The sequence below is a fragment of the Mus caroli genome, chromosome 13, assembly GCF_900094665.2.
Source record: "Mus caroli chromosome 13, CAROLI_EIJ_v1.1, whole genome shotgun sequence".
Lineage (NCBI taxonomy): Eukaryota > Metazoa > Chordata > Mammalia > Rodentia > Muridae > Mus > Mus caroli.
This window is the reverse complement of record NC_034582.1, coordinates 9761668-9778023: the sequence shown is the minus strand read 5'-3', so window position 1 is coordinate 9778023 and position 16356 is coordinate 9761668. Positions and strand designations below refer to the sequence as shown.

Here is a 16356-nt window from a genome sequence, read left to right as displayed (position 1 = left end):
AAACAGGAAAGAAGGAAGGAGGGAAGGAGAGAGGGAGGAAGAGAGGGAAGGAGCCATGTTCTCTGAGAAAGACTGCTTTCTTGCCATGTAGAATACATTTTTTAAAAATCCACTTAAATTACTGTAGAAGTCATATATTAGCCAATAGAGCAGCACTTCTCAACCTTCTCAATGCTATGACCCTTTAAAACAATTCCTCATGTTATGGTGACCCACCCCCACCATAAAATTATTTTTGTTGCTATTTTGTAACTGTAATTTTGCTGTTATGAATTATAATGTAAATACTATGTTTTCTGATGGTCTTAGGTGACCCCCGTGAAATGGATGTTAGACCCCCCAATGAGCTCTTACCCCACAGGTTGAGAAATACTACAGTAGATCATATTTAGAAACAAAGAGTATTAAATAATCAAAACTAAGCCTTAGGACATGGGCAAACACGTGAAAATACCTGCTGTCAAGCCTAACAGCTTGAATTTAGTCCCCATAACCCACACAGTAGAAGAACCAACTCCAACAAGATGTATTCTGACCTCTACATGTACAATATGACACTCACAACTACCCACCAAAGTAAATAAATAACCCCAAAGACATACAACATATCACTATCTAGTTAGCTCCATTAAATATCACATCTCCACAATAAACCACCAGTTATCATACATGACTAAGAAAGGGCTAAGTCTATGGTAGCCAATTTAATAAGGAAAGATACTGTAAGACTTCAAAGAGTGTGAAAGCCATTCTCTTCGAAGCATTCCTCTTCAAAAATTGAATTGACAGGGTCATAGTTTAACACCCTAATTTGGAAAATAGGCTCATATGGGACAGACTTTTAAAATCACATGAACAATACTTACAATTTGCCATCTTTGAAAGACCGAACAAGAATATTGTCTTTTTTCACAGCAATCTCATCACTACAGTCAGGACAAACCACCTATAAAAAAAGTATGGAACAGTCATAAATAAAAGTATACTTATAGTTATTTACATACCTACTATTTAAATGTTTTTGAAGGTGTAGAACAGCACTTTGTGGATGAACCAAGGACAAAGGCCCAGAGTCCCCAGAATCTTGAGGACCGTATGTTAAGCCTTCAATAAAAACTAAAAGCTTATAAAATGATCAAATACAAAAGTCTGTTTTTAAAGATTCACCTTACAGCTGGGCATTTGAACACATGCCTTTAATCCTAGCACTAGGAAGCAGAATTCCAGACCAGAGAGTTACATGACTTCAATCCTAGAACCCTCAGGGTGTTAAGAGAGAACTATTAATTACAACAAGCTGTCGTCTGACCTCCACATGTATACTCCACAAATGTATGTAGCCATGGCATACCCCCCCTTAATGAGTACAATTTAAAAATTAAAATAAGTAATAAATTATTGGGCCAGTGAGATGGTAGATTCCTGAGCACTGTGGCTACACCTAATGATCTCAGGAGATGGGAAGCTAAGGCAGGAAGTTCTTTAGTTCAAAATCAAACAACGAAAAACCAGACAGACAGTTAAGAACAGCGGATGCTCTTCGAGCAGAGCCAAGCTTCATTCCTAATACCCATTGTCAGACGGTTCACAAGTACTTGAATCCTTCGTCTTCTAATTTCACAGGTACCTTCATATGCATAGTATACACAGAAACACATAGACAAATAATTTTCAAAGTTAATTTTGAATTTACAAAAAATGCCTTAAAACATTCCTGGGCTAGGAGATGGGTCAACCGTATTTGCCATGAGTTAGGATCCATGGCAATTATACAGAAAGACAGGTGTGGCAGCATGACTCAGAAATCACAATACAGGGTGTGAATGGGAGATCCTTATTTAGCTAATCAAAGTCACAATGCACAAGAGTGTGTGCACATGTGGCTAAGTTTTCATACAAGTATATTTTATTTACACAGAACAGTGTTAAATTTTTATCAAAAAACTTCTTTTACTTTTTAGCATTCATATTCTAAAAAAATTTTTTTTTTACATTTATTTACTTGGGACAGGGAAGGACTGCGTATGGATATAGACGAGAGAACAACTACAGGAGTCAACTCTCTTCTTCTACTTTAGGAGCTTCAGGACTTGACTCAGGGTTAGGTTAAGTGAAACCTTTACCCAGCTGTGCAATGTCTGGCCCAGAAAGGTGAGTGCCAATTCACAAAAAATCTGCCCTCCTTTTGCATTTTAGACTTCATAGTGAACTTAGGAGTTCTATAAGTTTATATCATGTTTTTTCTACCCAAAATACCCAGTTTCTTCATTATCAAACTGCTTCTCTTAGACATCACCAAGACTTCTTTGTATTTAAATGATTTAGAAAGTAATCTTTGCTGGCTTATTAAAATTAGACACTCTCTCCTACCGTTTAAGTATAAACACCATTAGTTAGAAAAACCAATGTTTCCTGTACAAACTTACCTCATTAAAACCTACTGTTTATAGCCAGGCACAGTGGTATATACCTGTTAACCTAGAAGGTGAAGGTGGAAGATTCAAGAACTAAAATCCAACCTAATTATATAGACAGCTGGAGGCCAAACTCCATCACATGAAACCTTATCTTAAAGATGGAGAAGCAGAGCGGATAACTAAGCAGTAAGATGACTTAATGGGTAAAAGCACTCGCTGCTCTTTCACAGGACCCAGGTTCAGATTCTAGTACCCACCTAAGGACTCACAAGTGTTTGTAACTCCAATTCCAAGCGATGCAACACCCTTTTTTGGCCTCCAAGGGTGCACATACATATAAAAGCAAATATTCATATAAATAAAATAAAAACTAATTTATGTATTTTATGTATATGGGGACTTTATCTGCATATACAGCTGGGATCCCAGCAGAGAGTATCAAATACCGTTAGATGGTTATAAGCCACATTATGAGTGTTGGGAACTAAACTCAGGGCCTCTAGAAGAGCCAGTTTTCCTAATCTGAGCCATCTCTTCAGCTCCACCCCAATACATATTTTTTAGAAAACAAAGGATTAAGGTCTTTTATACTCAAAATACTCACCAGTGCAGGAAACCACATCGCTTTCTTTTTATCCAAGCTAACATAATCTACACAAACAACTTTGCCTAGTAGCTCGTCAGTCTGTTTCCTATCATCCTCATCGTCATCACTGGATGAGGAGGAAGATTCCTCCTCTGGTCTAGAAAGAGAAAAAAAATATAGAACAATCTTATTTACCTTCAGGAAGATAAGTATACCAATAGTTAGCAGTCTGGTTCAACAGTCTGTTAGCAGTCTGGCATCAATAGGCATAGTAGTGCATACCTGTAATTCTAACAGTCAGTAGGCCAAGGCAAGGAGAACTGAAGTTTGAGGCTAACATGATTTACATAGCAAAACATGTTACAAAAGATAAAACAAAGATAAGACTAAGGGGAAAAAGCAGAACAGAATAGCCAGTCTCCAACCCACAAAGGCTAAAAGACCATATTACACATCTTGGCATTACACTACAAGATAGGAGATCCTAAGCTCAGATCTCCAAGGCATTTAGGAGACAGTCGTCTAGTATTCCCAAAACTGAGCAAACTTAAAAAGGGAGAAGACAGGGGTTAGAGAGGTGGCTCAGGGGATAAGAATACTGTCTATTGCAGAGAACCAGCTGATCTTCCCAACACACTCACAAGCCCCTCCTAATTCCAGTCCCATGGGAACCAATGCCCTCTTCTGGTTTCTGCAGGCAATGCATATACATGGTACTTAAGACATACATTCCCAATGCATATACATGGTACTTAAGACATACATCCCCATACATATAAAATAAAACCTTAAAAAAAAAAAAGATTGGGGGGAAAAAAGCTGGAAATTAACAGTAAAGGGGCAAGGATACAATCCAGTTAAGAAACAACCATTGCAGTTCAGTATACACAAAATACACACATGGTTCTTTGTGCTTCTGTAAAATACATTCAGAAGATAAGCCTGGAGAGGAAGGACATGAGCTTTCTACATGGTGATATTCTATTCCTTGCTTTGGAATCCCTGATTTTAAATATCTTTTGTACTATTTTTTTTAATTGGGTATTTATTTCATTTACATTTCCAAAGCTATCCCAAAAGTCCCCCACATGCTCCCACACTCACTCCCCCACCCACCCACTCCCACTTCTTGGCCCTGGTGTTCCCCTGTACTGAGGCAGATAAAGTTTGCACGACCAATGGGCCTCTCTTTCCACTGATGTCCAACTAGGCCATCTTCTGATACATATGCAGCTAGAGACACAAGCTCCAGGGGGTTATTGGTTAGTACATATTGTTGTTCCACCTATAGGGTTGCAGATTCCTTTAGCTCCTTGGCTATTTTCTCTAGCTCCTCCATTGGGGGCTCTGTGTTCCATCCAATAGCTGACTGTGAACATCCACTTCTGTGTTTGCTAAGCCCCGGCATAGCCTCACAAGAGACAGCTATATCTGGGTCCTTTCAGCAAAATCTTGCTAGTGTATGCAATGGTTTCAGCGTTTGGAGGCTGATTATGGGATGGATTCCCAGATATGGCAGTCTCTAGATGGTCCATCCTTTTGTCTCAGCTCCAAACTGTGATTCTGTAAGTCCTTCCGTGGGTGTTTTGTTCCCAATTCTAAGAAGGGGCAAAGTGTCCACACTTTGGTCTTCGTTCTTCTTGAGTTTTATGTGTTTAGCAAATTGTATGTGGTACATTTACACAATGGAGTAGTACTACTCAGCTATTAAAAAGAATGAATTTATGAAATTCCTAGGCAAATGGATGGACCTAGAGGGCATCATCCTGAGTGAGGTAACCCAATCACAAAAGAACTCACACAATATGTACTCACTGATAAGTGGATATTAGCCCAGAATCTTTTGTACTATTTTAAGTAGATCCTGATGGTTTTTTTATATTCCTTCTTTTTAATCTTTTTTATTTTTTGACACTCCAGATTTTATTCTCTTCCTGGTCCACCCTTCAACTGTTCTACATCCCATACCTTCTCCCCGCCCTATTGCTCAAAATTGTTTGCAATGGACATCTCTTGTGTCTCTCTCAGTGTGAATTCAAATATCAGATTTTCTTTAAGACTGTTGTTGGGTTGAAGTTCATTACTGTCTCGTCCCTGCAGCTGTTTTTTTTTCTGCTGTGGTGTTCATCAATGCCAGATTCTTCACTCTGACTTCTAATTGGGGTTGTTTCTAAAATAACTCTTTAAAAAAATTACTACCTGCAAAATTCATGACGTTTTTGTCTTTAACAGCTGTGTAGGATGAAGACAGATGCAGAGACCCACCAGCAAATATCAGGTAGAGTTCAGGGGTCTTGTGGAAGAGTGGGGATAGAAATGAGCAAGCTAGAAGGGTCAAGGACACCACAAAAAAAAAAACAAAAAAACAAAAACAAAAAAACCTACAGAGTCACCTAACCTGGGCCTTGAGGCCTCACAGAGACTGGCCAACAACCACGGATCATGCTGGAGCTGGAATTAAGACCCCAACACATTTGTGGCAAATATGCAGCTTTGTCTTCATGTGGGTGCCCTACCAAGTGAAGCATGAGCAGTGTGGGGCTGCCTTGGTTTCTGATCACCCTACCTGGACTGCCTAGGTGGGCCTCACAGTGGGAGAGAATGTGCCTAGTCCTGCTGGGAGCAGATGGCACCCAAGGGGGAGCGGGTTCCCTTCTCTGAGGAGAAGGGGAGGGGCAATGTGGGGAAGGATTTATAAGGATGGGACTGGAAGGAGAGGAGGGAATTGGAGATTGTGATCAGAATATAAACTGAATTTAAAGAAAAAATTACTACCTAGAAAAAGAAAAAAGAATACATTCAGGAACACAGAATGTCACACTGGGCTACTAAAATGGGAATTTGTCAACTAACAGAGGAAGAAGTATCTGAAATCAGGTAATATGCTTCCTTGACATTAGAAAAAAGTTGACCTAATTCTATAAAGGAAAAGAGGTAAGAAAACAAAAGGACACTTTATATTGAATTTCATGATAAGAAAATTCAGAATACTAAAAAAAAAAAGATTTCTAAACAATAGTTCAAATACATTTCTAGTTTCAACAATCCACTATTATTTCAGACAAGAATAGAGCAATTTCATACATGATGTGTTGTATATTTTAAAGAGATTAATTTTAGTAGATAATTAATAATGCATAGGTTCTTAAAGACTGAACCACTGGATATATGGACATAAGCAATCATCAAAGGGATATTTCCTGATTTTTACCAAAAATTAAACTGTTAACAGGAGTGCAAATCAGGGATAGACGACTTTCCATAGCATGTCCAAGAGCCCTAGATTCAATTTCTACTTCCACATTTATTAAAAAAAAAAAAAAAAGACGAAAACAGTAACTTTTATTTCAAAAAAGGTACATAAAAATATCTTTTGGAATCAGACAGTAGTAAAGTAGCAATCATTGCACAATTTTGTGAACATACTTAAAATCATAAATTTTTAAAAAGCAAGGTTTATAATATGCGAATTAAAGTCACAGACATTCATTTTCCAAATAATCGTTGCACTATCAAAGGACACAGCATATAGTCGTGAGTAAGCTTTGTTACTGAAAGCAAATTTGTTAGCCTTTATTTCTCTTCTGCTGGGGAAGTGACAGCAGAAGCTTGCCTTCCTACTCCAGGGTTACACAGACCTTTAACAAGTTACTAAAAAGAAAAACAGTAAGGAAGCTAGGAGAGAAAGCACATGGAAACAGGTCCATAATTGTAAACATTGTATTCTTTAGGCAGAGTAACACAACCTCTGCCCAGGAATACAGGAAAATAGTCAGGGTGGAACTCAGTTAAGTCACACATTAAGATCAAAAACTTACTTTAAATAATTAACAAGGTAGAAGTTGGTCATTAAAAAAAATTACTGCACTTAACTAAGATTACCTAGTGACAGGCTAGAAATGAAGTGGAACAAATGAAGACAGATCAGCTAGTATGTGGATTTGTAGCTGTTGAAAGAGAAACAAAGGTATTGGTGCAATTAAGTCCTGGGAAACCTAGGGAAATATTTGGTTGTGACATGTTCTTGTTTTACATCCTAGGTTGGCTGGAAATTTGTAATCTACCTGTTTCACCGTCTCAAGAGCTAAGATGACAGGCACATACCACCATGCCTGATTAAAAATACTTTTAAAATAGCCATTGTTAAAATCATAATGAGAACTTTTTTTTCAAATTTCAAAAGAAAACGATGGTCACAGAATGCCCTCAAGGTCTAGGCCCAAGACTCTATTGTAGAGAATAAGTAAAGAATAGAATAGTGAACCCTTGTAGGTAAGGAGATGAGTACTTTGAGCTCTCAAAGCTCAAAATGCCAAGCAAGGACACTTCGGAACCCTCAGTATTGAGACCAAGCAATCACAGTTGTGAGCGGTGAGCAAAACCAGTTAACAAACAGAAGTAGGCTTCCTCTACAAAACTAGCTCTCCAGCCACCAAACAATATATATGTTCAGTGAAATCCAAAGCCCATTTCTCACGGCATGCTGAGATTCTTAACAGAAACTGAGCATTGCTAGTCATTAAGAAGCAGCGCCCACATACACTTCATTATCATGTTCAATGTAGAACTATTTTTCTTTAACATTAGAGACTTTCTAATATATCATGACTTTTAGTCATTTTAATAGATCAAATCTATAGAATATTAAACTTATTTTGAATTTATTTATGTATTTATTTCGGTGTTTTGCCTGTGTGTATATCTGTGTCAAGGTGTCAATCCTGGAGTTACAGACAGTTGTGAGCTCCCATGTAGTGACAGGACTTGAACCTGGGTCCTCTGGGAGAGCAGCCGTTGCTCTGCAACCCTAAGAATGTGATTTTTAAATTGTAATTGTAAACAAAGCAGCTAAGCACAGTCCTTGTGCTGGGGAGTATTTAAGCTGGATGTTTAAATGAACAGGTAAAAACACAAGAGCTCTCTGTGTATGCTGACATTTGATCCCAATGTTTTCATGTAATACATGATTCTATTTAGTTTGTGCATTCTAGACTTTGCAGAAGGAATGTTCCACCAGCAAAGTCTATACAAATACCATCAAGCCTGAACACCCAAATACACAACACCTCTGCTCTTGGACTTGAAGACAACTTAGCCTGCATTTGCTATATAAGCATTATATGTGTATATAAATATGCATAACTTATAATACAAATAAATTCAGTTTTCAAATCTCTAAGAGAGTTAATATTATGATCTTAATTTTACAGACAAATATGAGAAGAGTAGGTTGCCAAAGTCATACAGCTAGTGGCAAAGTGATGAAAACCAGGCCATGTCCACACTAAACTAGATAATTGGAATCACCACTAATGAGATTAACTGACATTTCGTACTCACTAATCTGTTAGCACCAATTATACTCTCAGAACTATAGAAAAACTAATGACCAATGATAAAATATTAACTCATTAATTTTCAAAGCTATCAAAACATCCTACAATTCACCTGCTTAAGTGAATACTTTGTAGCAATGTAACAGACCTGTCAAAACTTAAAAAAATTGAGATCAAAGTTACACCTAATATTACAATGAAGGTTTTCTTATTAATACCACCATACATTTTCTGAGACAGCCTTAGTATATAGCCCTGGCTGGTCTAGAATTCAGAGATCTGCATGCCTCTGGCATTAAAGGCATGTACCACCACATTGAGCCCACCATTTATTTACAGTTTATTTTTTTCTGTGGCTGAAACACATTTAATTTTAAAATGTTATACATAGAAGAATTTTTTAAAAGTTACAATGCAAGTATCCTTAAAATAATCAAGTCACCATCAAAATAACAAGGCAGAGATACTAATTGGCAACTAAAGAAAACATGTTTCTAGAAAATTCAGTGAGAAAGCGTAACTGGAATTATAGTAAGATAGGAAAGTGGGTAGCAATGACTATCTTTTCAGTGAGGTAATCAGTCTCCTCATTTCCTTCCTCAAATCCAAGTTTGTCATTAAAACGAATTTAGAAAGTAACTTAAGTACTGGAGCTAAGGAAAACCAAACCAGTTAGACAGGAAAAGCCTGTGGGGGAAGCACACCCCTCCTCCTTCCTGTCTCAGAACGATTGCCTTAATCTTAAAATTTATTTTATTTACTTATTCACCTATGTAAGTATGTATGTATGTATGTATGTATGTATGTATGTATGATGTATGCATGTGCTAACTATTTGCATGTGTACAGGAGTGATAACTGATGCCCATGCAAGCCAAAAGAAGCCATCAGACCCGCTGGAGCTGGAGTTACAATAATCGCCCAATGTGGGTGATGAGGACTAAATTCTGGTCCTTTGAAAGGGAAGCAGCCATTCTTAACTGCCAATCCATTTCTCTAGAACCCTGACTTTAATAAGAAAATTATTATTTCAGATAAAAAAATCATAATAAAGATGAATGAGCCCATTAAATAGTGTAAGTGGATTTAGCCACCTTACATCTTGAGGGTTCAGAAAAATCAGATTTAATATCTGACTGTATATACTGAAAGCATTCACTTAAAGTTTTTAATTAATCCAACTAAATATTTATTTTTAGCTGTTTAACAATATTTTCTTTAGTGATTATATATTTTTATTTCTGATATATTAATTTTTAATTCAAATCATTAAAAAAAAACACGAGAGAATAAATTAAAAAAAATATACTCTGTTGTCTAATCCACTCCAACGTCTTATTATTGCTTCAAAAAAAGTTGTTTTTAACCCTTTCAGGTATTTGTCTCATAGGTACTAAGGAAAAAAAAAAAAAAAACACCACTATAATAAGAGTAAGAGATGAAATTTTACCTATGACATTTGATAAATGCAAAGAATTTAGGAGATTCATAAAAAAAAAAAAAATGGTCTGGTTTCAAAGGAAACAACAGAGAACAACAAAATAGTTCCCATCAAGGTGAGAACTACAGAGTGAGCAAGATAATGGCAGGGAGAGAGGTACTAGGAACAAAGAGAACATCATGAATCAACTCATGAGTTCAGAATAGTAATGGGGATAACTGACTAGTTCTGCTCCAAAAGCTCAGTAACATTTTTCAATTTACAATTTAAGGATCTATTAAAACAATACTGGAAAGAGAAATGATTTCAGGTTCACTAACAGTTATGAAAATTGACTTACGAACCGGGCGTGGTGGCGCACGCCTTTAATCCCAGCACTTGGGAGGCAGAGGCAGGCGGATTTCTGAGTTCGAGGCCAGCCTGGTCTACAAAGTGAGTGTCAGGACAGCCAAGGCTACACAGAGAAACCCTGTCTCAAAAAACCAAAAAAAAAAAGAAAAAGAAAATTGACTTACATGTGATTAGATCTTCTTCCTCTATTTGTTTTCTTTCCTATGACTGGAGTGCCAAAATGCTCAGGATTGGTGAGTGGGAGCTGGTCTAGTGTCTGTGGGTGAGAACACAAACCCAACAAGTTATTACTTTGCAAGCGCTTTCTTCATTTAAACCAAACCAATGGAATACGCTTATATTTTGAAGTTAATTTTTTTCATCCAAGGAAGGCTACAATACAACTTTCCTATTGAAAGAAAACTCTAGTTTCAAAGATATTAGAATAAAGATGAATGAGCCCATTATTTGGAGAAAGGAAGAAAAATAAAGCCCTGGCTGCCTGTCTAGGTGATTCATTACCTATATAGTAGGCCACACATACCCCAAAAAATCACTAAAATACAAAATAACCAAAAGCTTACCCAAAACACACACATGAGGTAAGACACCTACTTATAAGGGTTAATTCTTAGGATGAGGTCAACAACAGCTCAAAATTTTCCTTGTCCATAGTAAATCATAATCCATAAAAAAATTGTAATAAGTAAGCAAAACAAAATAACCATCAAGAGAAGCATTAGTAGCTTGAAAGGGAGATCCAGAGAAGATATATGGTAATTTGGTAAATGTTTTCTACAATAAATCTTTCTTAAGGAAAATGTTTAAAAATGAGTTTTAAATGTTTAAAACATGAGTTTTAGTATTTAATTTGTTTTCCTTTTAAATCTGCAGCACACAATATAATTGCCAGTATGAAAATGAGTATTCTTTCCTTGATATCATCTATACATCTCATGGGAATGTACTTTTCACAAGTTTTCTTGTGTTTTTTTCAGCCTTAATTTCCAGAAAAGTGTATAAAAAACCAAAAGTAGCACTTCAGAGAATACCTAATTAACTTTAACCCTTTAAAGATCAGCGTTGAAAATGTATCTATTTTCTTTTCACCTAATAGCATGTGTACATACATACACACAAACACTTTTCTTTTTCCTTTTCTACCAATAAAATGTTTGCTGTTGAGAGGTAATTTTGTGAACACTGGAGAAATGATAAGATTCCTGGGAAAATTGTCAAAACAGAAGAACTATCTAAGGATAAAATTTCTTAAAGTTACATTTTAAAGTGTTATAAAAAGAGCTGTCTATGAACAGAGCAAAGCACTTGCCAAACATGCACAAGGACCTAACTTTGATCCTAAGCACTCTGCAAGAGAAACCAAATAACAGATATATTCTCTTCTATATACTCTCCTTACCAAGCATTAATATAATAAAATTATAAGATATTTCTGATTGTTTAACTAATGGTTTTGCTCTAATAGAGGGTGAATTACTCAAGTAGAAATGCCATGTCTACATAGCTCATCAGTGTCCTAAGCCCAGCATTGACACATAGGAAGGGATTAATGACTGTATCACACCCTATTATCCTAACTTCCGTTAAGCAAAACATAAATGAAGGGGAACAGCAGCAGAAAGAGACACAGAGAAGATGATCCTCCTTGAAGGCACCACAATCACATAGCTATTGTTCATACGATCTCACCCTATCCCTGACTTATGAGCCAATCAGTTTTAAACTCTTTTGATAAAAGCAAAACTATTAGATACTTCTTTATACCAAGCCTTCATCAGATGAAAAATCAGGATTTTAAGCTGCCATATTTACTTACTGGCAATAATTGGATATATGTTCTAAGGGAATGGACTTACATACAAACCTCATAAATGCAGAAAGACCATTTCAACATGTCACTTGTTCCAAAGTAGTCAGATTTCTTGCATTACCTTTCAAAACATGGGTATGCTGGGGGAAAACTGTAATCCCAGCACTTGGGAGGAAGGAAGAGGTTCAGGCTACAAGTTCAATATATGTCCAGCCTACAGAGAGAACACCTTCAAAAAGCCAACAAAACAACAAACCTCTAAAATTAAGCCAACTCAAGATACCTACAATTCTAACACTTGGGTGACTCTGAGGAGATAAAGAGGAAGATCAGAATTTCAAGGTTAATGTCAACTAAGGAGTAAGTTCAAGGTCAGCCTGTGCTTTATAGAGAGATCTCATCTCAAAAGAAGAAAAAAAAATGAAACAAATAAAACCTCACCTCCAAATATAATCCAATAATTATTTATTGAAGGCTCTTGTAGAGAAAACACTGCTGGGAAAAGGAAGAATCACCAAAGAAATGTGGCGATTCCCCTAAAACAGTTTAAAATTTATAGGGCACGTAAATAACAAAAAGACCACAAAGCAAGAACACTCAAGGGAAGTGCAAAAAATAAAGGGTGAGGTAATCTAATGGGCAAAAAGCCCATGAAATATATTATATAGGAAAAAGCATTTCTTGTGTCCTTAAGAGATTCTATCAAGTAAGCTCAACAGAAACCAAGACAAGACAGTACAAACCATAATCTGGAAATAAGCTGTCTACTAAGAAGTGTAGGGAGTGGTAAACTATGAGAAATTTAAAATAAAAATGAAATTTCAATTGCTGAAGGAAGCATAAATATTTTCAAACAAAAAAAAATGGTCTAAAATGTGAGTACATGATCTAAAGTGTCCTATAACAAACATTCTTCTAAACAAAGAGGACAGATGTCTGACAGTTCAGTTACACTGTCTATCAACCACTTCTGAGAGAATGACCTGGACCTTGCACAGTCATGTTACTTTGGATACTGACTCAAGCTCTGGAATTCAGATTCTTGGCACAGTTTTCAAGTAAAGAGCTGACTTTTATGCTACAAAGTACTAGTCTGACTAGTTCTGGCTATCAGTCTCAATTACTAATTAGTTAAGAGTGTTAAAAACAGTTCATTAACATGCATAATGTAGAGAATGTGACAATGCACTCAGCAAAGTCTCTCGATGACATGTACTTGATGACATATGACTAACAAGTGCTCAACTCCCTTCCTGTACCAGGCACTGTAGCAGAACTATGAACAAAGCAGTGAGCACAAAGAGCCTGCTAGGAATATAGACCCCCCCAAACAAACAAAATGCATACATTAATGTCAGGGAGTATGAAAGAGAAATCAAAGTAAAAGATAAAGATGGTGATTTCAGAAAAGACAATCAGGCAAAAACTACAATGTCACTATGAAGTAGTTCCTGACTGTCATCTTTATAGCCTTCTTTTTAAGTATATTTATTAAATCTTAAGATGTCTTAATCAACCTGGCGGGAATACTTCAATAAATTTATACAGAAATGACCCAAAAAAGCTAGTCATAGTGGTACATGACCATAATCCCAGCACTCAGGATGCAAAAGCCAAGAGAACCAAGTTCAAGACAAGCCTGGGACTTACAGAATCCCTATTTATTTATTTAAAAAAAAAAAAAAAGGTTAAAAAAAAAAAAAAAACAAAAAAACAAAAGGCAGAATCAAAGTAACAAAGTAAGCCTATTTTCTCTGTGGAAAGTACTAAGGTGCCTTAAACACACAGCCTGATGTCTGAACTCCTGGCTTTCACCATAGTTCACAGGTCACATAATGACACATATAGCTGAGAATATTTTGATTAAAAGGTTTGCTCACTGGATTGAAAAAACAAAACCTCACTCCTTCCAAAGAAAATGATAATTTGTCCAAGGCAGGCATGGAGACACACACCTCTAATCCCAGTACTCAGGAGGCAGAGGCAGGTAGCTCTCTGTGAGTTTGAGGCCAGCTTCATCTATACAATGAGTTCCAGGGCACCCACAGCCACGGTTACATTGTGAAACCCTATCTCAAACAAACAAAATCAACAACAAAAGAAAACCCACAACACGTGTTCATTCAATCCCATCACTTACTTCACTTTCAGCAAAATGTCTCTCTCCTTTCAGACATAATGAAGATCTTCTCAGTGTCTTCTCATCTCCATCATCAAAAACTGTGAGGAAGGGAAAATGGAAGCAACTGAGGAACTTTTCTAAGATTATGACAGAAATCATTTAATTTTCTGAGTGCAAATAGTCCCAATTTTAAGAATTAATTTGGAATTCGGTTCATACTTCATGTTTTCTAGCAAATATCTTTAATTACAGTTATTACAATAGCTTGCTATTTCTACCAAAATGCATCTTATAAATAAAAGTATCCTTCTTAGGACAACGAACTGGCTCAGAGGATAAAGGCACGTACGGCTACACCTGCAGACGCAAATTCCCAGTGGAACACAGAATTGATGACAGCAAAGTTGTCCTCTCAACTCTATACACGTTATGGCATACATTCTCTCTGTGGATCTCTCTGTGTGTCTCTGTCTGTCTGTCTGTCTGTCTCTCTCTCTCACACACACACACACACACACACACACACAAATTTTAAGACTCCTTACACACACACACACACACACAAATTTTAAGACTCCTTGAAGTAGGAAACACAAAAGGTGGCATTTCAAGAGGAAACAATTTAAATGCTAATTAATTACCCTCAAAATGGTAAAGGAAAGAAAAACAAGTCTTCCCGCTGGCAGCCAGCCATGGAAGCTAACAAATTTATGCAGCATCTGTCCCCAACCCCCCAAAATATCTACATCTACATTATAGTAAGTTGCTCAATTTGTGTACTCTCTATATGCAAAATGTATCAAATAAGCTGATGTGTGACAAGCTGAGCCTATAACACAACAGGAGCTCCAACCTAGAAAGACTCCTTTGCCAGTTGTCACAATCAAAAGCTTTTTCCACATACTGCCCAATGTTCCCTGAGGTGGTAAAGCTACAATTTGCTGATTGAAAGTACCACAATGTTTGCTTTAAATGACAGACGTAATAACTCACTTGACAGTGATGATCATGTCACAATTTAAAAATTACTTTAGATAAAAAATAATCTTCACAGTCGGGCATTGGTGGCGCACGCCTTGAATCCTAGCACTCTGGAGGCAGAGGCAGGTAGATTTCTGAGTTCAAGGCCAGCCTGGGCTACAGAGTGAGTTCTAAGATAGCCAGGGCTACACAGAGAAACCCTGTCTCGAAAAACGAAAAAAAAAAAAAAAAAAAAGAAAAAAGAACGATCTTCACATGTTGAAAATTTTATAATACAAAGAATTTCAAGAACCCCCCATATTCCTTAGAAATCCTGGACAGAGTACAACTATTTTAAATAAAGTTATCAGATCTGAATTTTAAATTTTTTAGTATGTGTGTGTGTCTCTACACAGTCCACCCCTTCATCTCAGCTCCAAACTTCATCTCTGCAACTGCCTCCATGGGTGTTCCGCTCCCAATTCTAAGAAGGGGCAAAGTGTCCACACCCTGGTCTTCCTTCTTCCTGAATATCATGTGCTTCACAAATTGTATCCTATATCTTGGATATTCTAAGTTTCTGGGCTAATATCCACATATCAGTGAGTACATATCATGTGAGTTCTTTTGTGATTGGGTTACCTCACTCAGGATGATGCCCTCCAGGTCTAACCATTTGCCTAGGAATTTCATAAATTCATTCTTTTTAGTAGCTGAGTAATACTCCACTGTATAAATGTACCACACTTTCTGTATCCATTCCTCTGTTGAGGGGTATCTGGGTTCTTTCCAGCTTCTGGCTATTATAAATAAGGCTGCTACAAATATAGTGGAGCATGTGTCCTTCTTACCGGTTGGAACATTTTCTGGATATATGCCCAGGAGAGGTATTGAGGGATCCTTGGGTAGTACTATGACCAATGTTCTGAGGAATCGCCAGACTGATTTCCAGAGTGGTTGTACAAGCTTGCAATCCCACCAACAATGGAGGAGTGTTCCTCTTTCCTCACATCCTCTACAGCATCTGCTGTCACCTGAACTTTTGATCTTAGCCATTCTGACTGGTGTGAGGTGGAATCTCAGAGTTGCTTTGATTTGCATTTCCCTGATGATTAAGGATTCTAAACATTTTGTCAGGTGCTTCTCAGTCATTCGGTATTCCTCGGGTGAGAATTCTTTGTTTAGCTCTGTACCCCATCTTTTAATGGAGTTATTTGATTTTCTGTAGTACAACTTATTGAGTTCTTTATATATATTGGATATTAGTCCCCTATCTGATTTAGGATAGGAAAGATCCTTTCCCAATATGTTGGTAGCCTTTTTGTCTTATTGA

General features: G+C 36.9%; 1 protein-coding gene across 3 annotated transcripts in view; it reads right to left on the bottom strand.

Moving 5' to 3' along the window:
* Arid4b (AT-rich interaction domain 4B) overlaps positions 1-16356 on the bottom strand; it is a 143143-nt gene that overhangs the window by 53052 nt on the left and 73735 nt on the right. For all 3 annotated transcript variants that reach the window (XR_003838576.1, XM_029484988.1, XM_021180100.1), the window contains exons 6-9: positions 14082-14161; positions 10296-10387; positions 3022-3160; positions 867-946 (exon numbers count right to left, since the gene is read on the bottom strand). Coding sequence is in view for 2 of the 3 variants with exons in the window: in XM_029484988.1 (XP_029340848.1) it covers positions 867-946; positions 3022-3160; positions 10296-10387; positions 14082-14161 (391 nt within the window). In the remaining variant the exon portion in view is untranslated. The remainder of the gene's footprint in view (positions 1-866; positions 947-3021; positions 3161-10295; positions 10388-14081; positions 14162-16356) is intronic.